Source organism: Fonsecaea monophora (assembly GCF_001642475.1).
Source record: "Fonsecaea monophora strain CBS 269.37 chromosome Unknown Scaff19, whole genome shotgun sequence".
NCBI classification, from domain to species: Eukaryota; Fungi; Ascomycota; class Eurotiomycetes; order Chaetothyriales; family Herpotrichiellaceae; genus Fonsecaea; species Fonsecaea monophora.
This window is the reverse complement of record NW_019173950.1, coordinates 301,174-327,484: the sequence shown is the minus strand read 5'-3', so window position 1 is coordinate 327,484 and position 26,311 is coordinate 301,174. Positions and strand designations below refer to the sequence as shown.

Here is a 26,311-nt window from a genome sequence, read left to right as displayed (position 1 = left end):
GCCAAGGCGAGTCACACAGGAAGACTCGGAATAGTTGCCTCGCACATCCCTCTCAATGTGCGCAGAATCGCAGTCTTGGCATTTCCCACAACCAAAATTTCCCCGTAGTGTGCGGCCTTCATTTTCGAGGTAGAATCGACAACAACAACTAGGACCATCTCATTCACTCCCACACCCGTCAAGATGGTATGTTCGCTTTGCCTCAGAATGAATCTATTAAATGAATCTATGCGGATGACTGACTTCTGCCACCTAGGTCCGCTACGCCCCCGCCGAACGAATTCCCAGTGCCCGCTCGGCTCGAAGCCGTGGCAGTTATCTGCGAGTCAGTTTCAAAAACACCCGTGAGACTGCTCAAGCCATCAACGGATGGAAACTCGATCGCGCCCTCCAATACCTCGAAAATGTCAAACAACTCAAGGAGGCTGTGCCAATGAGAAGATATGCCGGTAGCACTGGACGGACCGCACAAGGTACGCCAACCCTGAGAGCAAAGAGAATGGTGGATCATCTCTTGGGAGAATGTTCCTACAAGCGCACTCTGTCGAGAGCCTTGGGGGCGCAACTTTCACAATATGATGGGGACGAGTTTAGATGAACGACCGATTTTCTGCTATGCGATCTGGCGCGAATCCTAAATGCAGTTTTGCTAACATTTTTGTCCTCCGTAGGCAAACAATTCGGTGTCTCAAAAGCGCGCTGGCCTGTCAAGTCGGCTGAGTTCCTGTTGGGTCTGCTCAAGAACGCCGAGGCCAATGCCGACACCAAGGGTCTGGACACCTCAAAACTCATCGTCAAACACATCCAAGTCAACCAAGCACCGAAGCAGCGACGTCGCACATACCGTGCCCACGGCCGTATCAACCCGTACATGTCCAACCCATGCCACATCGAGTTGATCTTGACGGAAGCTGAGGAGGCCGTGTCCAAGGCCGAGGAGTTGGGTGTTGCCAAGGGAACAAGATTGTCCACCAGACAGCGAGCTGCTCGGAGACAGAAGGCCATCACGGCGGCATAAGGGGGTTGATGAAAATGCTCAGTGTGTTCTTTCCTCTTCCGAATGTTGATTGATGGGGGGACGGTGAGCAGATACGAAGGGGGCTTTCTTCGTGCATTGGGGAGTCCATGGAAAAGAAGCGATAGGTCGGCTCGGAATGACCCTAGATGCGCTCGTTCGTCGTCTCGATTTGCCGGAAGGCTTTGCTCTAAGCGACTGAATGAGAAAAGTACTTGTGCAAACCCGTGGCCGGTGCTTTCGACAATACAAAACATTGATCACAATGCGGCTATTCATGGTTCATTCCATACTGTTTCAACATGATCACCGTGCTTCGTGCTTCAACTTGTCCCTCGCGATGAGGTCTCCGTGTTACCAACGTTGTCTATTCTTCCTCAGGTCTTGTGCTGGAGTTGACCTGTTATACTCCTCTGACAAGCGTGACCTTTGATGGCGTCGACACCCCGTTGAGTTTCAGCCATGCATCCACAGATAAAACCAGGATGCTGAACAGTGGCTAAGTACGTGGAATCGATTGACATTTTCCCTAACATTCTTCCTGTCTCTGCTCGTCCCGGATCATGTGTTTGCGGTTTCCACGCTTCGGTTCGTACGCGAGGCTTGGACAAATGACAGCGTCTAAGACCTGCATTCACATTTTCCAGCTTCTGCGCTCGACCCTCTCTACACGTTATGGAATTCTTGATCGACCAGTCCATTCAACCATACTGGCATATAAAGCGTCGTCCACCAGCCAACCTCTTGGGGATTCCGCCAGCCTTTACCAAGCATACCCATGCTATTCAAATTTTATATAAGAGATTGATGTACAGCAGAGCCAAGGACTGGGGCAACTGTCGCCCATAAGATTCCATACACAGTCTGATGTTGACTTTCTCCAAAAGCCACCACGGGGTTCCCAAGACTACACCATCTAGTGGTAGTCCTCCGAATGAAGCATCGATCCGGGTTCTGTCTCCGCAATATCGACAATTACCCCACATCTATTCTACAAGCGTCAGCCCCACCAGGCTGACCTTGAATAGGGGCCAAGCCTGAAGCAGGTCAATAAATCACACTACTACTCTCTATGAAAATCATCCGATGCGCTGTGAGTGCCTAGTGTCTCTCGCTTCACAAGGGCAGGTCCCCTCCCAACCTCGAACTACGTGACTCCAACGCTCACTTTGGTGGAATGATCGCCCGCCAAGTGCCTGCCCCGGTGGAAGAAAACGAATGCTGGGCATATTCCCAAGAATGGAATCCCCACGTTGCATTTGCCAAGGGACCGTTTCCAACGTCAAGAGCAGATCGGCAGTTGGAGTGTGTCGGTCCCAAGAACAGGATCACGGTCTTGACGGTTGGTTCTAGAAAACTTTCAAGGTCCCAAGTCCGGTGGGTTGTAGGTCTGCCCCTGCTACTGAGCTGGGCACCGAGTCGTCGAGCTGGTCTCCGGTGGACATCACACCTGAAGCTCCAGGTGCATGCCAATATTCCTCGTCGCACGTCAGTCTCATAAACCAGGGGCGTCTTGAGGGCGATTGGCATCATGTCTTCTTCGTGAGTTTTCTCCCCTTTGTTTGCTTTTGCGAAAGTCTCTCTTGCCAAACGATTTATAAAAAATGACCGAAAAACAGCATACTCAGAGGCTCGAATACGGCGCTGACGAGAAGGAGATTGGAATACATACTCCCGACAATACCAATGGAACAGACGCCCTCCGTACCGTGGACGACGGCTACGATGCGGAGCAAATCGAGCCTCACTACGACCAGAAGGAAGTCCAGAGGATTTTGAGGAAAATCGACTACCGCCTCATTCCACTGCTCGGCGTCTTGTACCTGTGAGTTTGATATAGCTCTGAATGCCGGGCTACTGTATCCTGACCAAGTACAGTCTCGCATACATCGACCGAAGCAACATCGGCAATGCCAAGATCGCAGGCATGTACGAAGACCTCGAGCTCTACGGGATGCGCTACAATACTGCGTTGACGGTCTTCTTCGTGCCATATGCACTGTTTGAAGTATGGACCTGAGTGATCAGAGGTTCACAATATAATACTAAGGAGATAATAGGTCCCTTCCAATATCGTCCTCAAAATGCTCCGTCCGTCCATCTGGATCTCCATCCTCTGCTTCCTCTGGGGTCTTGTCATGACCTTGATGGGGGTCGTTACCACCTACGAGGGCCTTGTGACTGCTCGATTCTTCCTGGGGCTGACGGAAGCCGGTTTCTTTCCTGCTGCGACGTACTGTGAGTTCGCCTTTGCCGCCGCACGCCTACAATAAAGTCTAGACAGAGGGGATTCGATACAAAGCACCCTGGTAACCAATGAGTTAACTACATAGACAATGCTAACCTGTATCCTCTGCTAGTGCTCACCATCTGGTATCACCGCTACGAGGTGCAACGCCGCATGGCTGTCTTTTACGCAGCAGCCTCTCTCTCCGGCGCATTCTCAGGGCTGCTGGCATTTGCGATTGAGAAGATGGATGGCATCGCCGGCCTCGCGGGGTGGAAGTGGATCTTCATCCTCGAGGGACTGGCGCCCGTCGCTGTGTCCTTCACCTTGTACTTCTTGCTGCCCGACAAGCCGGAGACTGCGCGTTTCCTCACCAAAGAAGAGCGCGAGTTCGTCGTCAATCGCATCGCCCTGCACACCGGATCGGGCCAAGGTCGGGTAACCAACGTCGACAAGATGAGCTGGGCGTATATCAAGGCCGGCTTCGCAGACTGGAGGGTTTGGTGTGCTGTCATCCCCTTCTGGGCCTGCAGCATCGGTACCTACGGCTTCACGGCGACAGTGCCGTCGGTAATCAAGCAAATGGGCTATAGTTCCGCGAATGCCCAACTTATGACTATCCCGATTTACGTGGTTGGGATGATCGCGACCGTGATTGTGGCGTTCTGGGCCGACCATGTCCATCAGCGAACTCCGTTCATCATGGGCGGTTTGGCGATTGGAGTCATCGGCTTCATCGCCCAGCTGGCCATCCCACACCCCAAGTATTCGGGCGTGTCATACTTCTTCCTCTTCTTCGTGGCCACGGGTCTCTACTGCCCGTTCACGTGTGTTGTGACCTTGGCGGCCAACAATCTCGCGCCATCCTCGAAGCGCGCAGTCGGTGAGTTTGTTCTCTCTCATTCCCAACCTTTTATCTTACTCCAACACAATCACTTCCCTCTTCCCTCCCCAAAGGTGCACAATATATTGAGACAAGCCAACACGCTGACCTTGACACCTTGTAGGAATGGCCCTCCTTATCAGCGTCGGCAACATGGGCGGCATCTGCGGCAGCAACATCTACTTCGCGGCCCAGGCGCCCAAGTACCCGACCGGCTTCGGTGTGAGCCTGGGCATGTGCGCCATGGGCATCATCGCCGCGTTTGTGCTCCGCGTGGTGTACCGGCGTGAGAACGCGCGGAGGGACGAGCTGTTGGCCCGCGAGGGCGAGGCGGCCATTAAAGCGAAGTACACCGAGCAGGAGCTGCTGGATTTGGGCGACAAGAGTCCCTTTTATCGGTATACCCTGTGAGATCGGCACAAAGCGAGAGACGAGGAGAAGGAGAAGTAGGAACGGGGGTTGTCGGTTGTTGGTTTGAAAGAGTAATGATGACGGTGGCGCGACGTTGACAACAACCAGAAGACAGTGCCTCATCCGGGCAGTCTGCGTCTGTTTATGAGGGCCAATGAGAGAGGCTCAAGATGAAACGACCACCAGTTTGGAAATATGAAAACACCGGGAAAGAAAGGCAGTGGCACATACGAAGAAAACTGTGGCTGAGCCATCCCCAGTCGTCGTCCTCCATGCGCAATAAAATTGTTTGCCGGAGCGCCGCCTTTCCTGGCGATCTACTCTACACTGCAGTACGTACGTAGCACTGCACTGCACGCATGCACGCGTGAATGCATGAATCCATGCATGGTCGATCACTGCACCTACTTGGGTGCTACTCACCTGCTCACTTGCTTAGTCACATAGTCACACAGTCATACGCACAGCGACTTACTACTTACTCGCTTCCTCGCTTGCTCGCTTACTACTTACCTAGGCTAGTCACTGTACTGCAGTATCAGGATCAAATATATTTATATCTCCTCTGCCTCCGGGTCTTCATATATCCCCGAGGAATCCCATTGGGTCGTCTCATCGAGTGGCGCGGCCGCTTTCAGCCTTGATTACCACTCAACTCTCCGAATCTGTGGTGGTCGGGCACACGCCGCAGTGGTGGGCGAGTGGGTCGTACCTGGCTGTTACAAGTACCACTGAACTATCGCAGAACTCGGTACACCGCGCACGGCACTCGTACTCACACTCACACTCCGCCTCGTAGGTATAGTGGATAGCTAGGTGATAGGTCTGACTGGGCAGATAAAAATACGAGAAGGACGGAGAATAATACGAGCATGCCGTTCAGACAGAGCAGGGGCGAAAGGGAAAGAACGGTGAAGGAAGGGAAAGGGGAACGCGCGAGTATGATGGCGCAGTCAATTCCTTCATTTTCCTCTGGGGACTGGGATCAACTAATAACGGGTACTTCCTTCCTCAATCGTTCGGTTGATTACTTACTAAGCTATTCACTTACTCAGTTACGCATCTCGTCTCAAATCAGCTCAGTCATTATCTGTTCTGGGAGGAGCGGGAAGGATGCCCGAAGAAAGAGGGGAAGTGGAAGCTGGTTCGTTCAAAGGTTGAAATTGTCGCATGGTACTAAATTAAACAATCTGGTTTGCGGCCATGATTCATTGGCTAAAACCATTCCCCTGTTCGTGCAGCCCTAGCAAGCTCTCCCCTATGTGTTGCGAGCCTCGCACCCTTACCCGCCACTGCAAACTGCAGGGTTCGCATGTCGCGTCCTCTATCTCCACTCCTGCTGCGCGGTTCATGAGAAAATGTACGCCATGGCAGGAGCCAACAAGGTGCCCACGAGCGACCACTCCAAACCCATGACCCCGAAGCTGGAGGATGCAGCATTGCTTGTCGGTGATGCGGACGCCGAGGCAGTGCTGCTCGAGGTCGCAGCAGTCGTGCTGGCAGCAGACGTAGTAGCAGACGAGGATCCAGCGGGGGAACTGCTGCTGGAGCCCGCGTTGTCCACGTTGGCAACAATGACACCTCCAAACACATCAGATGGAATGGTGCCCGATTGGCTGCTGGCCGCTTGCTTGTAGGCGTCAAGAGTGTTGCCGTTCGATCTGCTCGGCAGTTAGTAACGAAGGCACAAAACCAGAGGATTTTCTTACGGTGCGTTGATGACCATGGCCATTCCTGCAGCGCAATGCCCAACTTGACCGCAGTAGAGCCAGATCGGGTCGGTCGAGTTCACCGTCATGGAGAACATGGTACTCGCCTGCCCAGAGTTCGAGTTGATCACACCCGAGTTGATAGCATTCCCCGATACCGGCTGGCATGGGCTGTCAAAGGTGGACTGGGTGACGGCGTGCTCGCCGGGGTAGAAGTGGAAGTTGACGATGTCGCCAACGGCCGCCTGAACTGTATCGGGAGAATAGGTAAGGCCACTTTGACCGACATTGACGTCAATGGTCGCGGCGGATGCCAGAGCACCAAGGGAGAGGAGAGTGTAGCTGCGCATGGTGTCTGACGAGGAGTGAATGGTTGATGTCAATAGGGGATGGGGACATGGAGGACGTCGTGATATATAACCTCCTCCTGATCATATTGGAGAGGGCGACTGCTTGCATCTCTTTCTCAGAATACTTGGCGTTCTCGCCGCCATACCCCCAGGGCAGAATCCGGTCATCGCATGACGACTTGTGGCTGACGGGAGCTGACTGTCTAACCGCATATGTGGGGGTGACGTGCACGGCGAAAGGGCGGCATGCCACATCACCATAGAGGCTGGGTAGATGTGCATGGAGAGGGTATCCTGGACATAGGATGTGGACATATAGCTTGGTGAAGGTGATCACAATGGAGGCAAAATGGTGGGACTTGGTTAAAAAAAGAACAAAGAACCATAGATACAGTAGTTTTGTGTGTTGGGGAAAAGTGCATCTCTGTGCCATCTCATTTCTATGGCAGCTCCATACATTTGACATGTTCTTGGCATGTTTGTTTCCCCTCCATGTAAAATCGACCCTATGGACTCCCACCTCCAGCAAACTTTTCACCCCTCCCAAGCCTCAGTTTCCCTTGTCTGCTTTGAGCAGAATGAATGACTTTAGAATGGTGCACGACCTCACTAGTCCTCCCTGAGTGCTGGTCCGCACACTGATGAGTGGCGTAATTCCAAGCCTGACTGTCGCCCCCATTGCCTCCAACTGCTCCGGTGTGTGCACATTCTTGAATGGATCCCTTGGCTCCATCCACGCCTTCTGGAATGCTTGGCCCATGACTGGAAAGTCAAACTTGTACTCTTCAGAGCCAGAGAACATCGTCTGCGCGAGCTGGTGGGCGTTGATCATCAGTTCGTACAAGTCATCCCAGTCCCGCGATGTCTTTGAGTGCATCATTGGCTTGAGGACCTTCCAGATTTCGTTGCCACGAACGCGCGCAATGTTGTTGACGAAATTCTGGAAGTTGGGATTGGTCTTGAGCTTCTGAACCTGATCCGCCATGGTGGTGAGCAGCTGGTACTTGACCTGGGCTGGGGTGGCTAAAGGCTCATGTCAGTACGGGTTTGGGTGCTAGGTAAAAAGGGCATCAGGGACTCACTCTGATACATCTGATTCTTGCAGGTCTCAATGATCCGGTCAGCCTCTGGGTTGAACCCGGTGAAGCAGTCATGCTTGAGGATGGTCTTGATCATGAACTGGACAATGATCTTGTACACCAGCAGGTAGCGGGTGAATGGTGTCTGCATGAACTGAAACGCCGATGTTGTGGATGCCGCTCTAATCAGTCGATCCTTGACCTCTTGTGGCATGGCGTTGTCCTTCTGTGTGCTGGGCGTGTTGACATGAGAATATGCATATGTCTCTGCCATATGCAGCACGTGGGCAAACTGGCGCACCACTGCCTCTGGGACGATGAGATGTGGTCCTATGACCATCTGGATAGGGTTCGGGAACGCTGGCATCTGTGGCTGCTGCGGGCCGGTGCTGGGCATCCCTCGAGTGTGTATCCTGGCTGCTGAACCCAAGGCTGGTGTTCCACTGTTGCCTTTCTTCGGCCCCACAGGGGTGGACTTGATGGCCAGATTGGTATTGTAGGGTCTTGCAGGCTCAGGAGACCCGAACTCATTGACGTGACCTGACTGCCGGAATGGTGTCGGTTGTGGCTGCTGCATCTGTGACCCTGGAGCTGGGTTGATTGAGAGGGCCGAGAAGTGCTGGTTCATGGTGTCATCAAACGGAGAGGGAGTGTTTCCAGGCTGCTGGTGAGGAGGCGCCGACAAGGTTGGACGAGGCTGTGTGTATGTCATGGCATTTCCCGTGGCGAAGATTGGTGGAGGAGGAGGGGGAGGTGGCTGAATGTTTGGGTTTGGGCCATACGGTGGGTTGCCTCCGAACCGATTCGGTGTTGGCGTGGCATAGTGCTGCTTTGGGTTGGAGATGGCCTCGCTCTGGGTCTTGATGGTCATCCGTTGTTTCTCAATGGTGTCTTTCAGGCCCTTCATCTCTGCCTCCTGGTCACTCAGTTTGCGTCTCAAGGACGCGATCTCCTGGTCTTTGGCATTTGTCTCGACCGCCGACATTGGTGTTGTTGCTCGAATGCGCATGGCATTCTGGAGATCTTGCTGGGTTCGGGAGTAGTTGCGCTCAGACTGGTTCAGCCTGGTCTGCGCCTGTTCGATGATGGGAGAGGTGACAGAGGCCGCAAGCGGCGTGTCACGGCCAAAGTAAGAGGCCATTTCGATCTGTAAAGGATGAAGGAGTGAGTAAGGGTCGGGTTGGAGATGGTGAGGTGGATTGGTGAGGTGTCAAGTGGAAAAGTGAAAGTGAAAAGTGGTCAGATCGAAAGTGAACAGATCGAGAGGCAGGATGAGCTGATGATTGGAGAAACAGAGGTTGCAACAATGTGCAATGGAGTCTCTAAAGTCTCTGATGTCTGTGCACCGAGGATGATTCCACGTCGTCTGTTGCTGGCTCAGAACAAGACTGTCCCAGGAGTGTTGTCGATGACGATGGTGAAATGACGGTGATGAGAGGTTCAGGGTGATGACCAGAGCTTCAAGCCAACAGCAACAAAGAGGAAGAGAGAGCCTAACCTGATGAATCAGAAGAGCAACCTTTGTCAAGAGGAAGAACAGAGGCTGGAGGTGAAAAAAAGAATCAGTGGCCGCTTTTTATAATGTTGATGCCAAGACCAGCTGGACGACGTGCAAAGCTCCCAAATTGCCAAAATGCCGCACAAACGGTGACTTTTGCTGAGGAGGAGAACTGCTTTTGTTGAACTGATTCCTGGATTGCGTCGTTTATGTCGGACAAGAGTCTCAAAAGGCGGATGAACCAAGTCAAAGAAAGAACAACAACCAGATGCTGAGAGGATGAGAAGAGAGAACAATCCAGAGGTGCAAAGAGGGATTTAAATACCCCAGATCCCTTGAGAAGGATTGCACATGCTCAGGCAGCAAGGCATCCGTGACAACGACTTGTCACTTCACCGCAGGCCGAGCACAGTCACTCTCTTCTGCCAGCAAAGGCTTCCAAGTCCTGATTGCACTTTGAGGTGAATGCTGGATCCACAACTGGTGAATCAGAGCCGGTGACAGCGACATGGACAAATCTTCTAGAAGACCCGACACCAGTGGCGAGAGCCTTCGGTGAAGTCACTCTGAGAGGTCTTGAAGTGTTGTTGATCCCAGTCACTTTTTGTATGGTAAGGTATCATCCAGGGCGTTTCAGTTTGCTTGGACTGTGGTCCAATATGTCGAGTGAAGTGACTCTGTCACGGGAGTTCCAGGATCCAGGCACGGTTGGTGACTTGCTGAGAAAGTGAAACAGCTCTCATGCTGCTCCCAATTTGTGAATTGCGGAACGCTTGATGTGGTATGTCCTCCTCTTTCCACGTCGTCCAGATAATATGCAATGAAAGGCAATGTGGACAAAGGAGGTAACATATGAGATGGCACAAAGACTCACCGGAACCAGCGTCCCATTTGTTTATATATCTGTGCAAGATCAGTCAAAGCTCGAAGACCCAGGGGTAAGTCTGCACACAATACATTTTGTTATTGAGCAAAGATTGCTCCGTCGATGCTTGATCAGGTCGAGGGCTGACAAACACACAACGCTGCGGCAGAGAGACTGTACCAGTCTTGCAGTCCATCCTGCGTCTCTGCCTTAACGTTGTGTGCCTGCCAGCCCTCGGAGGAAGACAGGAAGAAGGAAACTCAAGAATGTGAAGGTGTTGACGTTCACGAGGGTGAAGTTGGTTGATGAAAGAGATGGTTGGTGAGACGAGGAAAGAAGAAGAAGAAGACGCAACAATTTGAGTTTTGTGTCATAACGTGTCAAGGTTTCGTGGGCTATACCGATTCTGGGCGTCATCAGCCGCCGACCACACTATTAACACAATAGATGAATGCTTGGAGGGACAGAACGCGGCTGAAGGATGCGGCTGAAGCCCCGGGGCGGTGCGCAGGGACGACAAGATGAAGATTGAGCAAGCCGCACGCGGCTGTTATGGTTTATCCTGTGGCTCTTCGTGACCAGAAGTCATGAGTACGGCCACTTTGTGTCTCTCCGTTGCTCGTCGCTGTCCTTTGGCCGTCTTTGATTGTCAGAAGCTTGAAGCAAGACAACCTGTGAACGCGCCAACAAGCAAGGTCGACCTCTGCTTTGATCTCCTGTTTTCGAGCCACAGCATGATGCTGCAAGGACAAATTCTCTCCCACTAGATACACAGTTGTGTCCTTGCACTCATTGTCATTCCACAGATCCTCTGGCTGCACTCCCGCCATTGTTCTCCCTCCACAACCATCGCCATCATGATCTCGAAAGGGGTCTGTTCATGATGTCGTACCCACGGCTCAATGCCACGATTGCACCAAGACTCTGTGCACACCTCCTGATCCCTTTGAATTCCTTTCCATGCTGTCAGCAACAAAAAATTTCTGACCCGGGACCAGATGAGACTTCCTTTTCTCAAGATCGAAAACCTCCTTCGCGAAATGACGGCTAACCGCCTGACCATTGTGTTTCCATGCCAGAGACAATCATGCTGTGCCTGAACAAGGAGCAAAGGAAGAGCTTTTCGACAAAGAACCCCTTCAAAACTACCACCTCAGGCCCAAGGCAGATCGGAAGTTGAACATCTAGCTACAGCCCTGTACGCACGCAAGACAGATGAAGAGAACAATGCTTCAAAGAACACAGGACTTGGCTGACCCTCCAGAACACAGACCTGAACGGCAGCGGGTTTTTCGAGTAATGAAGGCCTATATCTACCGGGGGGATAGATTTAGGGTATCCGATGCAACAAAACACCAGTCTCTCTTCAGAAAAGCCCCCTTCGAGCACAAAACCTCCACGATCGTACTGGAGCGCAAGACTACGGTCGAATGTTGTTGGGGTGGGGGGGGGGGGGGGCATGGGTTCATATTTTGCATGAGAAAGGAGTCAGGAGAAATCCTCAAAAGAGAGAACAGGCTGGACTGTACAATACACACCCAGCAAGTCGAAGCCGGCCATTCTAAAAGAAGACATGGATATCGCTTGTTAGGCAATCAATTCGAGCCCCTGATTCTCAACGAGCTCCTCAAAAGTGCCTCCCATCTGCGTCTACACATTCTGAACGGCAGAGGTTTTGCCCAGGACCTCGTCGACGAGCTTTCCTACGGTCTGTGCACGCTCACAGGAGTGTTGATCACCCGAACATTGTCAGTCACTTGCACGAATGCGGCAGGAATACTTGCTTCGGACAGGTCACAGCACGGAAAAGGCTATTCCGCCATAGCTGGTATCTGACGGATCATTCAATAACATGAATGCCTCTACAAGTCTATCTCGAAGCCACATCAGCGTTTTCCAGCCAGAAACCCTGTGATGACATTGCCCGTCAGTTTGGCGACGTTGTTGTCGTAGCCATCCCACCCCAGCGAGCAGTACCAATTGATACTTCCGACGCTGAACACGCCGCCACCTCCCGCGCCGACATAGTAAACGATGTCGCTGCGGATCAAGCTCGTCTGCGTCCCGAGGGTATTCAGTGCGGGATAATTCAGATCCTCGGTGGCAATGCCAAAGTCGTCACTGTGGCCGGTGCTGGTGGCCAGGACTATGGCGTCCTCGGGACTACCGTTCTCCACGTCGTAGCGATCGATCTCGTCACCCGAGGCGCCGCCGCCGAAGCCGTGTTCTCCTATAATGTCAACGTCGATACCTGCAAACATCCAGGATAGCTGCGTGTTCCGAGACGCCTCGGTCCTTTTATACGGAACGCCCGGCCCAGTACCCTGTGCGCAGAATCCCACGCCAAATAGGGTGTTGCAGCTCATGCCCCGGGAGCGCCAGAGACCGCTCTGTTGTCCGTCAAGACTGTTGACGTGCTCGCCGCCTGGAAGCGTGTAAGGCCGTACTCCCACGTCTCCTCGACGGATCTCCAAACGGTGGGGACGATCAGGGTCGAGTGCAGTGACCCAGTAGAAGCCATTACCGCCGAGATACATGAGGTGGCCGCCTCCTTTGGTAAAGCTAGCATATGCGGCAAATGACTGTGGACTAGGGTATTCGGGATGAGAGCCTGTAATGACAGTATTAAACCCCCGGATCGCGCTACCGCCTCGTCCGTGCAGGTCATGGTCGGTCAGGACCTCGTAGGGGATCCCTTCGCGTTCGAGGTACCCGACCATCATGAGGTCGGCGGAGAATTCACGCGGGCGAGAAAACGCCCACATGATATAGCCCGGGCGGACGTTGAGAACCGGCCTCCTTGACGACGAGAAAACGACCCCGGAGCCATCGCTGTGGCGGTCATAGGTGGACAGACCCAGGTCGGGCCGGCGTTGCATCTTGTAGAACTCGCCGCTTTTCCGAGTCTCGTCAATGTTGAAGCCTGGTCCGAGGTCGGCCGTGTTTTGACGCGAAGTGTCGTACATGCGTTCGTTGGCGTAGGCCAGATAGGTGAATGTAGAGAAGACGAGACAGACTTTCTGGGAGATGTCTGAAGTCCACGAGGTCGGTCGCACGAAGAAGACGATCGAGTCTCTGTCTCGCCCATTAGTGGCTTCCACCTCGACGGCATAAGCGCCAGATCGGGCGTCAGAGGGGATTTTGATACTGAAATCCGTGTCCCATCCCGCGTCATCAAGATCGTCATCATGGAAATGGATGGCTCCGTAGCCACATTTCGCTTTGGTCCAGTCACACTCTGATCCGTCCCAGTCGTGGCTCCGAACAGCCCGTGTAGGCGCGTTGACTAGCACTCCATCGAGACTGTGGCCCGAGACATCGACAATAATGTCGCTTGGTGTTTGAAGTGCGAAGTCATACCTGGCGAGAACGGAGGGATTGTCGCTGCCTGTTTTCAGCGTCAGGTCAGCGATACGGCCGTTGAAAAAGTCAATCGCACGGTGTTTGGGACCACTCTGAGGATTGATGTCCTCGTTATTTGGGCCTGCTGCAATGAAAAGTGGACCAGACCCAGAAGTTCGTTGTTCATACGGCAATTGTGTCTCATATGTGGCTGCGACAGGCACCGGTTCCACTCTGAATGACTTGGGAGTCAAGGACGCCCGGAGTGATCGACCATGAATCTCAACAACCAATTGAGCCCAGATTTTCTGTCGAGGTCTCAGTCCTGTCGCGATAACCTCGGTGATGTTATCGATTGCTATTCGCACTTCGATTGAACCTTGGCTGTTCAGCACGATGGAGAATCCAGTCTTCTCCACCAAGTCCAGAGAAGAGACCAGAGTCTGGGGATGAGAGCAATCCACCAGCCACGGCTGCATGTAGAGCGAGACCTCTAGCCCTTCTGCTGGAGAAGGGGTCTTCCAGCTACTGACATATCCGTACGAGCCTGGGTGAGCGATCTGGATCCGTCCATTCCGTCGACCTCGGGGGACCTGCGACACTTCTTCCTCGCGTCTTTCCGGTGCGTGCTCGATGTCGATGCCCTGGATCAACCGGACTAGCCGATACGCATATTCAGGTTCCGTACAAGATACCTAGGGACACAGGTGTTAGCATGTCAGCGTCAGCGAGGTAGTTCCGCCCTCTTAAAAGATATCGAAATTGCTAGAAACGCAGTTGTGTTGAATTTTCAACTTCACATTCTGAGGTCTTACTGATAATCTGTTCTGCGCAAGGGTATTCATTGCCGCAATTGCATACCTTGATCGCGACCGACTCGCCGGGAGATACTATCCAAGGCTCCGCATAGCCGATAATCTCAGGCGGGTAGCCTTCCGTTCCAACAGCCGGGACCGGCATCTGCACATTGGCGTTTCAATGAGGGGGGTTCACAATACATTCAGGCCTCACTGCCTCGACACTTGACAGTATGTAGGTAGTAATGTAGTCCAAACGAGCGGAGAACTGGATGACCTGGGAAATCCCAATTGGGCTAGTAAGGCACTAAACCATGATAAGTAGTTGCCTATTTGGGAATTGGTTGGCTTGGTCTGGGTGGGGAAGGCCGAAGTCTCCAACATCTCAGAGACGAACTTGGTGGAGAGACACCCTTGGAAAATGTCTCTGTGATGCATGATCAATGTAGAGATTGGCAATGGATGGTGGACAAAATAACCATTCTGGTTCCCAAGAGGCAGATTATTGGTTTCATTGCTGTATATTCACCGTGACCCTCTCAAGCCGCTCACAATACCAGGCTCCTATTTTGACTAACAGGCTCGTACACATCAAAATCTGAAAGGAAGAAGCTGTCATAGTAGACATAGCGGCAGAATAGACTCATCAAACTGTGGATTATCATGGGCTGGTGCGAGGGAGGGGAGGCGCTCGGCGACCCTGTGTTTACAATGATATATTGGCTATATTCCAGAGCTTCCGAGCCACAAGCGTTTAGATCCTCTCTTCCTGAACTGGGCTGGAGGTAAAACTGCCATTATATTCCCATTCGCTCTTCATACTGTGTGCGGTGCACTTCCAATCCTTCGGAGCTGAGCACGTAGCCCTTCGGAGCTGAGCACGTAGCCCTTCAGAGTTGCTCTGCAGTCTAGACCTTAATGTCACTATACACCTCGGTGGCGGAGCTCTCGGCCGGAATATCGATCATGTTTGTGTCTTTCAACCAGTACCTGATGATTGGAAGTACACTCAGCATACCAAAAGCAAGGAACTGTACTTAGATTAGCAAATCTTCATGGCCAATCTGAGCTCCTGAATGAGGCTGTTGGATACAGAACCAGAACTTACCGCCCATGAGCAACCAAACATGAACTCTTTGGAGTATCCAGTGTAGTCCAGAGAGTACCCGACAACCATGCAAAGTGCATTGAGGAGACGGTACAGCGCCGCATACACGGAAAGCTATTTCCAACCGTCAATATGCTTCCACGCACATAGATACTCGTCACTCACCTCAGCAGGATCGTTACTGAGTGCTCCAATAAACCAGTAAGCGTAACAGTTGTAGGTCGCGTCAGTAAACCCATACATGACGAACAAAAGGCACCACCATCCGTAATTGTGGTCAAAGACATCCAGTCGCTGCGCCTCGTCAAGACCTAGTCTTGTCTCCTTCATGCCAAAGTAACCACCAATCCAGATAGCATTGATGATTACAAAAACATAGACAAGGGACCAAAAAGCTCGCTTGCGCCGGGCCATGGGTAATCTATCTGTAAACAGGTAGGTGATCCAGGGTGCGAAGACCTGAGCAACGCCAGACAAGAAAGTGTTGAGAGCGCGACCACGGACAGTGAAAACCACTCCGTTGAAGTCGTTGTTTTGATAGACGCCGAAGAAATTGACAGCCCAGCACATTGGGAAGAAGAAGACGATCCACCGGTTTCGTGATATGACCTGGGCAGAAGCATGTACCTCTTCCATAAATGTTTTCTGGCGCTCCAGCGTGACTCGGGTCCCGTCCTCGCGGATGACCTTGTGCCAAGGATATAATGCTGCTCCGAGGCATGCACCAGCAAGCATCAGAATCATGAGACCAATATAAGTGCCGTTGTTGACTCGGCTACCATTAGCGTCTCCCGCGTCCCAATTCTGAGCAACAGGTATAGCAGCACCTATGACGAGACCGAATTGATAAATTGACCAGACGATCGAAACGTACAGTCCCTTTTTATCTTCCGAGGCAAACGAGGTGAGAGCCGCACCTTCGGCAGTCCAGAGGAAAGCTGCAGAGAGCCCACACCAGCAACCACCAAAGACAACGAAGGGCACATTTCCTGTGTAGTTGTAGCACCACAGACTGGCGGCATAAGCAGCATAGCCAAGGCCGCCGAAGCAGAGGGTTGGACGTAACCCAAAGTAGTTGAGACAGGCTGGTGCGATCAGGCAAAGAACACTGAACACCGTGTACAGGGCGATGTTTGAGATGTCAGACAGGTAGGCCGTCTGCTGTCCTGCGCCGCCCAGAAATGTCAAGACATTGTACATTCCCACAGTCATGAAGAGTACAAGACCCAGAAGGCATGCTTGGACTCTGGGATGACTATAGGGGAAGAGACTGAGACCGAGGATTTTAAATCGCGGCGGGGTCTGGAGCGTTGAATTAGATATAGAAATGTCTTTCGGAGACCTGAAGATAATCACATACCTCAACGGTTCCAACAACATATTGACTGACCTCAGATTGCTCCATGTTCAGCCTCTCTGCAGCATGGTCAGTTTTTGCCGTCAGTGACACTCCTTGCGCCCCTGCCTCGAGCGATGTTCTCCTGTTCTCGTTGCCCATGGTGGTTGAGATTTCAGATGCCTTGTGGAGAAAGAGCCATTCTCTGCTCTATCTGGGTACCACATATATACACGGCGATAGCTCTACTCGATTGATCGTTTGTTATCAGACTTGAAGTCCCAGGAAGCAACAAAAGATAACCAATGCCGACCCTTGCTAGAATAGGTAACTACCAATAGTGGGAAAAGGGGGGGGGTGGATCTACAGATAGTATAGATGCCCAGGATACCCCGTGGACAGAGCTGTTACCGTAGGCGAGTGATTGATATCACTGAGGAACAGAGTTTGCCACTGTTATCGTATGGCTCCTGGTGAGCGTCAGGGGCGGTCTTCGCCGGAGTGTTTGAGATTTACTCGTCGGCTATTTCCTGGTATTACTCCGCAGAGGATTTTCTTGGCTAATAAATAATGTGGATAAGCCTTGGTGATACCTTTACCGCTTCTCATATAACTAGAACAGATCAGTTTGTTACTGCATTTGTGTGTCTGTCTCGACATCTTCCAGGATGAAAAAGGCAGGCACAACACGACCACGTTTCACCGCATCAGCAGCGACAGATTGTCATACCTGCCTGTCCTGGAACCGCGAGTGCCAGCGACAGAGGCCGTACTGCTCAACATGTCTGGAAAAAGGTGTGAAGTGTGGTGGTTATGCCACACCTCTCTCGTGGCATGAAAGCAGAGCATATTCGGGCAAAGCATCATCGAGGCGCCAACAGCAAAGACATAATCGAAGGTCAGCTTTGCGTAGTCAACAATACGGCGACGATGTGAGCTTGCCCGACCTGATCACCAGAGCTGCCGGACCTTTGGCTCTGATTGAACCGGGCTTTCGAAGACCTCACAGCTCGTCTCTGTTTTTCTGCCCCCAGAGAGAGTACCCGATGCCCTCAGAAGTGACAAAGCCCATCTCTGAAAGCGAACCAAAGTCGATAGACACAACGGATATCTATGCTTTATTAGATACCTCGACACCTGAGGTGTCTGGTGCGACCGACCTAGGTCAAGATTCAGCAACACGCCCCGTGATAACAGTCACCAGTGGCAATCCCCAGGCTCCGTTGTCAGGTCCTGAAGCCGAGCACGATGGAGCGAATGGTCATGACAGAACTCTTCCCACGGCGAAAGGTCCCGAGACAGCAGCGGCCACTGATCACAAATCCCCGTTAGACCCCAGCAACTCTATGATGGACGCAGACATCCCTCTCTCCTTCGAGTGGTCAGACGCGCAATTGGAAGATACTCACTCGGTACTGGAAAATGTGTTCTGTATATCCCCTCTTGCCATCTCTCTTGGCTGGAGCCATCAGCACGAGATGGCCTTAAAATACTGTAAGTTACTGTTTATCTGTTATGATCGCGGGGTCGTTTAATTACCACAGTGACTGAGATATGACTATAGATGACACAGACCTGTGCATCCTTCCTTTGACTTCAGATATGGCTGTAAACCCGTTTCGGATCAAGGGCTTTGCACCTGAAGGCTCCCAGCTCCTGCTTCAGTCCGTCCTGGCACTCTGCACTCAACATCAGGTCAACACTGGCACTTCTGTGCCAGCAGAAGCACTAGAAAAGCGATCGAGAGTATCCGACATGCTCAGTCTGGCACTACAGAATGGCGAGTCGAGCAATAAAAGCAGCTGCTTACTAGAGGCTATCCTGATCCTGATCACTCTGGATGTAAGTCTGCAATTCTTCTCAAATGTCTACCCTAACATTGAGTCTGGTAGTGCGCAATATCAGCTTTGGGCAACTGGTCAGAGCATATTCAGAAAGCAGAAACAGTGTTCGAGGCTTGGGGCGGAGCATCTGCACTTAACACTCCTCGCCTTCGCGCGCAAGCCAGCATGCTTGTCTGGTAAGTTTTCTCTATCGAATTCTCTCTTCACCCATCGTTGATCAATTAGGTGGGATGCAACCCTGGCCATGATATCCCGACGAGGCACAAGATTCAACTCCTCCTATCTTGAGCATCTCTACGAAAATGAAGGCAATGATGGCTGGTCATTCTACGAATTAACCGGTTGTCCTACGGAGCTCATGAAGCTCCTTGTCCAGCTTACAAAAATGGCTCGAGAAAAAGAAATCGCAGCTTCTCTGGAGTTTTTGAACTTTGATATGGCTGCAGTGCTGAATATTGAACGGCAACTACTAGAATGGAAGAATGATCTCGAAGTAGAGACTGGGCCTAGACATCATCATGGTAGTCTTCCTAATTTGGAGCATGAGGATGAGGATGCAAACGGGGAAAGCCCATGTGATTCTGAGAGTGAGGATGACCAAACATACTTCGGCCAGAGGAATAACTACCATTGCATGGAAGCCTGGAGGTATGCACTACTTCTCTACGTCCAGCGGGTCTTCAAGTGGGATCGTCAATCACATCGACGGCCGGCAGCGATTCTCCCACTCACCTGGAACGTCCTTGAGCATTCGCGGAGCTGCCACGAGACATCCCAGGCACAAAAGCAGCTCCTAATCCCCATGTTCCTTGCTGGTGCAGAAGCTCGCAATGAGGCGATGCGGGATACTGTCCGCTCTTATTGCCTCTGGTGGGCGGCCAGGAGCCGTTACGGCATGTTTTGCAGCGTTTCCAGTGTGCTGGAGGAGTACTGGGAACAAAACCCGTCTGAGTATGCGAGTCCGCTCTGGTGGGGATCTTTTCTTGATATGAAGTCTCACTCTGGTAGAGACGGAGCGATGCAATACCTCTTTGGTTAATGCAAGTTACACTGAACCTTTTCAGCTTGACACAGGCTGTCTCTCAATGATATTTGAAACGCCTGTCAGCGGCCCAGACCTGTCCAGATACAGTTCTGTCAAATTATGGCCTGTGTTGAATATAATCCACTTTTAGATGTTGCTCCGAATCGCTATGTAGCCAGACTCTCGTACCATCATCTTGCTCAATTCCAAAGCTGGCGTGATCTGGCCAGACCCATATCAATGGAGTCCATTCAAGCCGTTTACCTGCCCATGATTGACTTCCTTGAGAGGATTCCGATTCGACGAATCATAGGAAATCTCAAAGCTGTATGCCGAATCGTAATGCAACGCCCAATATCCATCCCAGATCTTCTTGGTGACGGGTCCAACGTGGCCTTGTTGCACCGGTTGTCCGTCGAGCACCGTGATGGGCATGATACCTCCAGCGGTTGTTGCCATAAAGATCTCGTCGCAGTGATACGCCATCTCCACAGGCACTGACTCGACGCGGACTTCGATTCCTAAAGCCCTTGCCACATCAATCACACTCCTCCGCGTCACCCCGTGGAGGACGCCTCGGTCTGGCGTATAGATCACGCCGTCCTTCACTAGGAGGACATTAAACCCGGAGCCCTCGGTCAGATTGGCATCTCCATCCGTAAGGAACGGATAGGTAGCACCACGATCGGCCGCCTCAAACAGACCTCTAGTGAGATCCCCCCATTGCAAGTTTTTGACAGTGGGATCGATCGCCCCCGGTGGGATCCGCCGCACAGTTCGAGCAACGATGGCACGGCCCCCCGTGCGCTGCACCTCGGGATCCATGACCCAGACGTAGGGCTGCACAAACATGTACAGGTGATTCTTGAACGTTTCCCCTGGAGTATGGCCGCGGACGCCCTTGAGACCGCGCGTGACGATGAGTTCGACGAAGGCATCCCTGATTTCGGATTTCGCCACCATGTCCACCAGGATTTCTTTCACTCGGTCCCGGGGCAGGGGGAGTCTCAATCGCATCTTTTCACAGCTCGCCTCTAACCGAGATATATGGTCCTCGAGCCGGAAGAACCGCCCGTCCCAAACGGACGGGACGTCGTAGGTGAGGTCGCTATGCATGAATCCTTGGTCCAACAGGGGAATGCGAGCTTCGCTGAGCGGGACAAGCTCTCCCTCGACCCAAGCGATTCCTAGGGCGAAGGGACTGCTGCTTTTCTCGAGGACGGCTTGTCGCTTCTCGTATGCCGCGAAGACTGCGTCCATGCTGGCCATGTTGACGGCCGGTTCTCTGAGGGCTCGTTGTGATGTATCTAATGAGTGCGTGTTGGGAGTCTTTTATACTGTACTTAGATTCTTGAACTGAATAAACACAGAGTGAGCTGTAGTGAATTCAATTGTTTTTTTCATTGGAATAATGGTTGAAATGATGATGCTCCACAGTTGCGGTGCTGGATGCGGTAACTACCGAAAGGGGAAGCTGGCCTCATTCTACTATACCAGGGTGATCTTCAACCTGAAATTGTCCGAATCTTGGGAAAATTTTACTTCACAGTAACTTCTTCAGCCAGTCCCAGATTGCGTGAGACATGGTTCCATGCTCCAGCCCTGATTGGGCATCAAGGAAACAATCAATATGCACCTGCTGTGGGCACTCGACCAACTCCTCATTCAGCCCACCCGCCTTCAGCTTCTGGCTGAATTTTACAATGTCGTCAAAAAACAGCTCGTGCGTCCCGGCCAATGTGAGGATAGAGCTGACCTGCGCTCCCGACCACCACTTGGAGTCGGCACGGGCAGGATCTGTGAACTCGTTACGTTCATCCTTGGAAACAAGATTATTGACAAGAGGATCGACAATATTCGCCGAGACGATGTCCTTGTCCTTGTTCTCGACCCAGGATTTGCTAGTACCGACGGAGAGGTCGATCCAAGGCGAGACTAGGAGGGCCCCTTTCAGGGGAGCGTCGAGTTTTAGGGATGGGATTCCGGGATGAGAGTGCGCTGTCGCGGAGAGGATGGCCACGGCCAGGTTACCACCGGCAGAGTCGCCACCGACAATGACCTGTCGACCTTGTTAGTACGTCTGTTCTCGAACTCCCCTGAAAAGTAGGAGAATATGTTCGCTCACATCTGATGGCTTTCGACCGGATTGAAGAACGGTTTTAAGAGCCAGGACAGCCTGGCGATACTGCGTCGGAAACCTATGTTGGGGCGACAAACCTACGGGGGCAGAAGTTTAGTTTGTCACTTCGATTTTCTTACAGGATTGATAGTCTCAGTCTCACCATACTCGACGAAAGCAATGGATAGCTTTTTGCCCTCCTTCGCTAGTCGTTGCTGTGTGTCCACGAGGAAAGAAACATGTCCTGGCATGGCTGGAATGCCGAGTCCTCCACCTATTAACGATTTCGGCAGTCAGCTACGCTCGCGAGGTAATAAAGGAGAGAGAGAGAGAAAATATAGGTCGTCGACCGCGCTGGGGATCTTCATGTACCGTGAAAATAGAGAATCACACTCGGAGCGGAACTGTCGCCTATCCAGTGGATCTTTGCTCCCTCACTGTCTGGGATCTCCTCAGTTTTGACTGGCGAACCTAGCCGCGCAGTTTCGGACGCAACGGTGTCTTTGGTAGGCACTGTGGCGCTCAGGGCAGTTTCCAGAGAAGTCATCCCAGCACGGATGACGTCGTTACGCTCAGCATGGGCCTGGGATCGAGCCATGATGAATGAACTGGGCTGGATCTATCAGATCTGGTTGTTTTTAAAGGACCAAAGAGGCCTGTGTCTAGTGAGTCTAGAGGATTTTAATCACGTCAAATCTAGTTTTCCGACCTTTTCTACACAACTTGCGTTGGCCATTTTATATCCTGGGGAAACACGAAGGCCAAGGACTTGGAAAGGTGGAGATGGAAACTGTTTTCCCGAGGTTCACCAGGAACCCCGTCTTTTCCGAATTCAAGTCCGCGAAGAACCAAGTCGCCTGTTCCATTCGTCCAGCAACGCAGAACTTCATAGGAACGGGCATCCTTGTTGATGACTGTTGATGCCGGTAGTCATCGCGGACTCTCCAGAAGGAAGGTCGCCGTCATAAAGGAGGAACCTCAGAAACAGGAAGTGTGCCGAGTACATAAGTTCTTACTCGATCTGTCAGCATTATACAAGGTGTGTTACCCAATAGAGGTGTCAGACGTGTATGCTGTGCAGGTAGAGCCCACCCAGACCCCGTGGTAACAATCTCCGAGACCCTGGAAATGTCTTGCAGGACAACAAGCGCCGACTGTGAGGCTGTCGTCAATTCCGTGGTAAAGCGGGGGCTGTGCTATCTTGGAAGGTCTAGCGACGATGACCTTATTAGACTCCCACGTGACCAATAATCGGAGAAGGCGCTACACGTGACCGCCTGCCAGTGCCTCGCACGTGGCCATCGTCCATTGTTCGCCAAGCTGCCCTCTGGTTTTTGCGAACTCGAGAAACTTCTTGCCTTTCAAAGGCCTTGCATTTTACGCAGCGTCAAGCAATCACATTTCCGGCCGCTTCTCTCGTTCACTCTAATTTTTCGCTTGCGAGGACTGTGACACTCGCTCCTCGCGTACAAAATAGAACTGTTCCTGAACTCTCGCCGACCCAGTAGAGCGCTTCAGGACACTGCTCATTTGCAAGGGTTTGCCTGCGCACGCCCTGGTTCCGATTCCGGCTCTGACCACATCCAAGTGAACTACTCCATTCCGCATCAATCAGATCTGTTCGTCAAGCAACCCACCAACTACTCCTCAACATGTCAGGGCTTGATGTCGAGGCGTTGCTCGATTCGACCGCCACCAACGATGTCAAGAGCAAAGACTCTCCCCGCGATAGTGATGACCGTCATCGTAGCGACCGCTCCGATCGCCGTGACAGAGACAAGCACCGTGATGGCTCCCGTGATCGCGACAAGGACCGCAAGAGACGAGATCGAAGCCGAGACCGAGACCACCGTCGAGATCGTGATGATGAGATGAAGAGTCCTAGGAGCGAGCATGGCAGTGCTAACGGCAGTCACAGAAGCAGCAGGAGGAGAAGCCGCAGCCGTGACCGGGACGATGATAGAAGACGCTCCAAACGTGACGATGACCATCATCGTAGACGTTCTCGGTCTCCAGAGTACGATCGCTATTACCGACCGGTTGGACGATCTAGGCGTGAAGATGATGACTATCGACGCGATCGCGACCGAGACCGACGTCGCTCGGGAAGTCCCAGAAAGCGTGTCAAGAGCAAGACTCCTGAGCCACAACTTACTGAGGATGAGCGTGACAGGAGAACCGTATTTGTTCAGCAGCTTGCCGCCCGCCTGCGCACCAAGGAGCTGATCCAGTTCTTTGAGAAAGTCGGCCCTGTTACAGAAGCTCAGATTGTCAAGGATCGAGTTAGTGGTCGTTCTAAAGGGTAAGCCAAGACTCCTTTAACTGGCGCAGTCTCCTGCTAACTCGTGTACAGTGTCGGTTACGTCGAGTTCAAGAACGAAGAGTCCGTCCCTCTAGCCATACAAATGACCGGACAGAAACTCCTCGGCATTCCCATAATTGCACAACTCACTGAAGCAGAAAAGAATCGCCAGGCCCGCAATCCAGAGGCTACAACGAGCAATCACAACACCATCCCCTTCCATCGTCTCTACGTGGGAAACATCCACTTCAGTATTACTGAACAAGATCTACAGAACGTATTTGAGCCATTTGGTGAGCTTGAGTTTGTACAGCTACAGAAAGATGAGGGCGGGCGAAGCCGTGGTTATGGTTTTGTACAGTGAGTTTCGTCCCAGGGCTCGCACGGGTGTATGCTAATATCGTCTAGGTTCCGTGATCCAAATCAAGCACGTGAGGCCCTCGAAAAGATGAATGGTTTTGACCTTGCAGGCCGGCCAATCCGAGTTGGACTCGGAAACGACAAATTCACACCCGAGTCGACTGCCAACCTCCTCCAACGCTTTCAAGGCCAAAACCCACCTGGCTATCAAGGCTCGGCATTTTCAGGCTCCGGTGGCCGTGGTTCTCATGCCGGAGGCTCAGGAGGCGCGTTTGATCGTGCAGGTGGCCGCGACAATGAAAAGGGCACGAGCGGAGCAAGTGCTTTGGATGATACAGACGTCGCTGGTGTGAATTTCAACAACTATAGCCGAGATGCGTTGATGCGGAAACTGGCTAGGACAGATGACACATCTGCAGAGACCGATACGAAGCGCGCTACCGTGCCTGCTAAAAAGGAAAGCAAGCCGCTTCCTGTCAACGTCAGCCAGGCAAGCAGATGTGTACTACTTCGCAATATGTTTGATCCTGCCGAGTAAGTTGATCCCCTTATGACGGCCCCGCTCACATATTTTGATACTAACATGATGCAAACAGGGAAGAAGGTGATTCCTGGATTAAAGAACTGGAAGATGACGTTCGCGCAGAATGCGAGGAGAAGTACGGCCACGTCGTGCACATCGCCCTTGACCCCAACACCCAAGGTGATATCTACCTAAAGTTCGAGCGCGTTTCAGGCGGAGAAAACGCCATCAAAGGCCTTAACGGACGTTATTTTGGCGGTAGGCAGATCAGCGCACAGCCCGTCGTTGACGCTGTGTACAGCAGTTTATTCTCTAGGACAAAAGCGCTGTGATCTCCTCGACGACAGAGCTTTCAGCCGACGACATCATCTTGAGTTCCACTCTACACGGCCATGAGAAGCCTGAAGCCACTCCTGGCATAGCACAACAACGTCTTCAAAGGAACGGAATGGATATAGCAACACTACAGCTGGCCGAAGGTTTCCTCAAAACATCTAACCGTAGACATTGACTTTTGTGGATGACGCTGAAGACGACGCGTTTGGGTCTACAGTCTACCTATTGTCGACGACTGTCCCAGGAGTCTCGGTTTAATGTGCCTAATCTCCTAATTGTTTCTGGGGACTGTGGAAGGTTTGACTGCGTCGGAATCCTGCCTGCAGTCGGGGCAGAAATTCTATTGACTTTCTCGTTAGTTACAACATCTGGGCAATTGAATTGCTGGCATCCAGGCTCAAAGGCAGGGAATCGGGTGGACTTGGCTCGAGTTGGGTGGAAAGGCTTGTAATATTGCTCGGTAGGTCGGCCTTGTGATTGATTCGCGACTTGATGCAATCTCAAAAGACCATAGGACGAGACCGCGAGGTCAAGACAGATCGACATCAGACTACAGCAGCGATTTCTTTTCTTTTCGAATGGATTTAGTTCCCCTTTGAGGGTTTATTTCGATGTATGACGAGAGTTCCCAGCTTAGCCCAGGATGAATGAATAGCCTTGTTCCAGCCTCTTATTGAGCGGCAGAACTTCCCTTGCTACCGGAATCGGATCGCCAGTGATGTCGACAATACCCTTGTCGGCTCCATCAACTGTGGCATGGGTCAATATGCACAAAGAAACCCAGAGAACCTCGGTCACTGTGGAACAAATTTATGCCTCGGGCAACTCGCTAGCAATTTCCAGCAGAGGCTCGTCGATGATGCCTTTCGATGACTATCTACTACAAGCACATCTTAGCTTTCAGGAGCAGCTTGCAGCTATTCGGCCACCGTTGGTGATGCCCGGAAGACTCCTGGCCCGATCGTATCTCTCGTCATCTGTCTCTCACACATTCTCTTCCTGATTTTGCACATGTTGAGACCCGGAACCACACCCGTGACGGCAAGACCACACAGTATGATAAGTCGACCTCTCATCTCCTTTTTGTGTCAGACAAGCAATCATTACTCTCAGCCCTCTGTCTCCGGGCATCCATTTGCAGACCAGTTGTCTGAAGTTCATGTCGTCATTTCTCCATCACCAT

At 52.1% G+C, this 26,311-nt stretch overlaps 10 protein-coding genes across 10 annotated transcripts; 4 read left to right on the top strand and 6 right to left on the bottom strand.

The window, feature by feature from the left end:
• Positions 1 to 183: 183 nt before the first annotated feature.
• Positions 184 to 1,018, top strand: AYO21_03800 (60S ribosomal protein L17; the record flags this gene model as incomplete). Its single annotated transcript, XM_022653774.1, has 3 exons — positions 184 to 186; positions 257 to 473; positions 672 to 1,018. The coding sequence occupies 3 exons, from the start codon at positions 184 to 186 to the stop codon at positions 1,016 to 1,018; spliced, it is 567 nt and encodes a 188-aa protein (XP_022514017.1).
• Positions 1,019 to 2,619: 1,601 nt separating this feature from the next.
• Positions 2,620 to 4,536, top strand: AYO21_03799 (hypothetical protein; the record flags this gene model as incomplete). Its single annotated transcript, XM_022653773.1, has 5 exons — positions 2,620 to 2,840; positions 2,894 to 3,023; positions 3,076 to 3,253; positions 3,376 to 4,125; positions 4,250 to 4,536. 5 exons carry the CDS (start codon positions 2,620 to 2,622, stop codon positions 4,534 to 4,536), a joined length of 1,566 nt encoding a protein of 521 aa, XP_022514016.1.
• Positions 4,537 to 5,884: 1,348 nt separating this feature from the next.
• On the bottom strand, positions 5,885 to 6,595 carry AYO21_03798 (hypothetical protein; the record flags this gene model as incomplete). The annotated part of the gene is made up of 2 exons (XM_022653772.1): positions 5,885 to 6,197; positions 6,246 to 6,595. 2 exons carry the CDS (start codon positions 6,593 to 6,595, stop codon positions 5,885 to 5,887), a joined length of 663 nt encoding a protein of 220 aa, XP_022514015.1.
• Positions 6,596 to 7,145: 550 nt separating this feature from the next.
• Positions 7,146 to 8,815, bottom strand: AYO21_03797 (hypothetical protein; the record flags this gene model as incomplete). Its single annotated transcript, XM_022653771.1, has 2 exons — positions 7,146 to 7,618; positions 7,678 to 8,815. 2 exons carry the CDS (start codon positions 8,813 to 8,815, stop codon positions 7,146 to 7,148), a joined length of 1,611 nt encoding a protein of 536 aa, XP_022514014.1.
• Positions 8,816 to 11,923: 3,108 nt separating this feature from the next.
• AYO21_03796 (hypothetical protein) lies at positions 11,924 to 14,339 on the bottom strand (the record flags this gene model as incomplete). The annotated part of the gene is made up of 2 exons (XM_022653770.1): positions 11,924 to 14,074; positions 14,241 to 14,339. 2 exons carry the CDS (start codon positions 14,337 to 14,339, stop codon positions 11,924 to 11,926), a joined length of 2,250 nt encoding a protein of 749 aa, XP_022514013.1.
• Positions 14,340 to 15,084: 745 nt separating this feature from the next.
• On the bottom strand, positions 15,085 to 16,782 carry AYO21_03795 (hypothetical protein; the record flags this gene model as incomplete). Its single annotated transcript, XM_022653769.1, has 4 exons — positions 15,085 to 15,207; positions 15,285 to 15,398; positions 15,450 to 16,586; positions 16,645 to 16,782. 4 exons carry the CDS (start codon positions 16,780 to 16,782, stop codon positions 15,085 to 15,087), a joined length of 1,512 nt encoding a protein of 503 aa, XP_022514012.1.
• A 506-nt stretch (positions 16,783 to 17,288) lies between these two features.
• AYO21_03794 (hypothetical protein) lies at positions 17,289 to 19,503 on the top strand (the record flags this gene model as incomplete). The annotated part of the gene is made up of 4 exons (XM_022653768.1): positions 17,289 to 18,114; positions 18,185 to 18,462; positions 18,513 to 18,640; positions 18,690 to 19,503. The coding sequence occupies 4 exons, from the start codon at positions 17,289 to 17,291 to the stop codon at positions 19,501 to 19,503; spliced, it is 2,046 nt and encodes a 681-aa protein (XP_022514011.1).
• Positions 19,504 to 19,725: 222 nt separating this feature from the next.
• Positions 19,726 to 20,757, bottom strand: AYO21_03793 (hypothetical protein; the record flags this gene model as incomplete). Its single annotated transcript, XM_022653767.1, has 1 exon — positions 19,726 to 20,757. One exon carries the CDS (start codon positions 20,755 to 20,757, stop codon positions 19,726 to 19,728), a length of 1,032 nt encoding a protein of 343 aa, XP_022514010.1.
• Positions 20,758 to 21,031: 274 nt separating this feature from the next.
• On the bottom strand, positions 21,032 to 22,205 carry AYO21_03792 (hypothetical protein; the record flags this gene model as incomplete). The annotated part of the gene is made up of 4 exons (XM_022653766.1): positions 21,032 to 21,547; positions 21,614 to 21,705; positions 21,771 to 21,881; positions 21,980 to 22,205. 4 exons carry the CDS (start codon positions 22,203 to 22,205, stop codon positions 21,032 to 21,034), a joined length of 945 nt encoding a protein of 314 aa, XP_022514009.1.
• A 1,054-nt stretch (positions 22,206 to 23,259) lies between these two features.
• Positions 23,260 to 25,124, top strand: AYO21_03791 (hypothetical protein; the record flags this gene model as incomplete). Its single annotated transcript, XM_022653765.1, has 4 exons — positions 23,260 to 23,909; positions 23,961 to 24,269; positions 24,318 to 24,803; positions 24,866 to 25,124. 4 exons carry the CDS (start codon positions 23,260 to 23,262, stop codon positions 25,122 to 25,124), a joined length of 1,704 nt encoding a protein of 567 aa, XP_022514008.1.
• Positions 25,125 to 26,311: the final 1,187 nt, after the last annotated feature.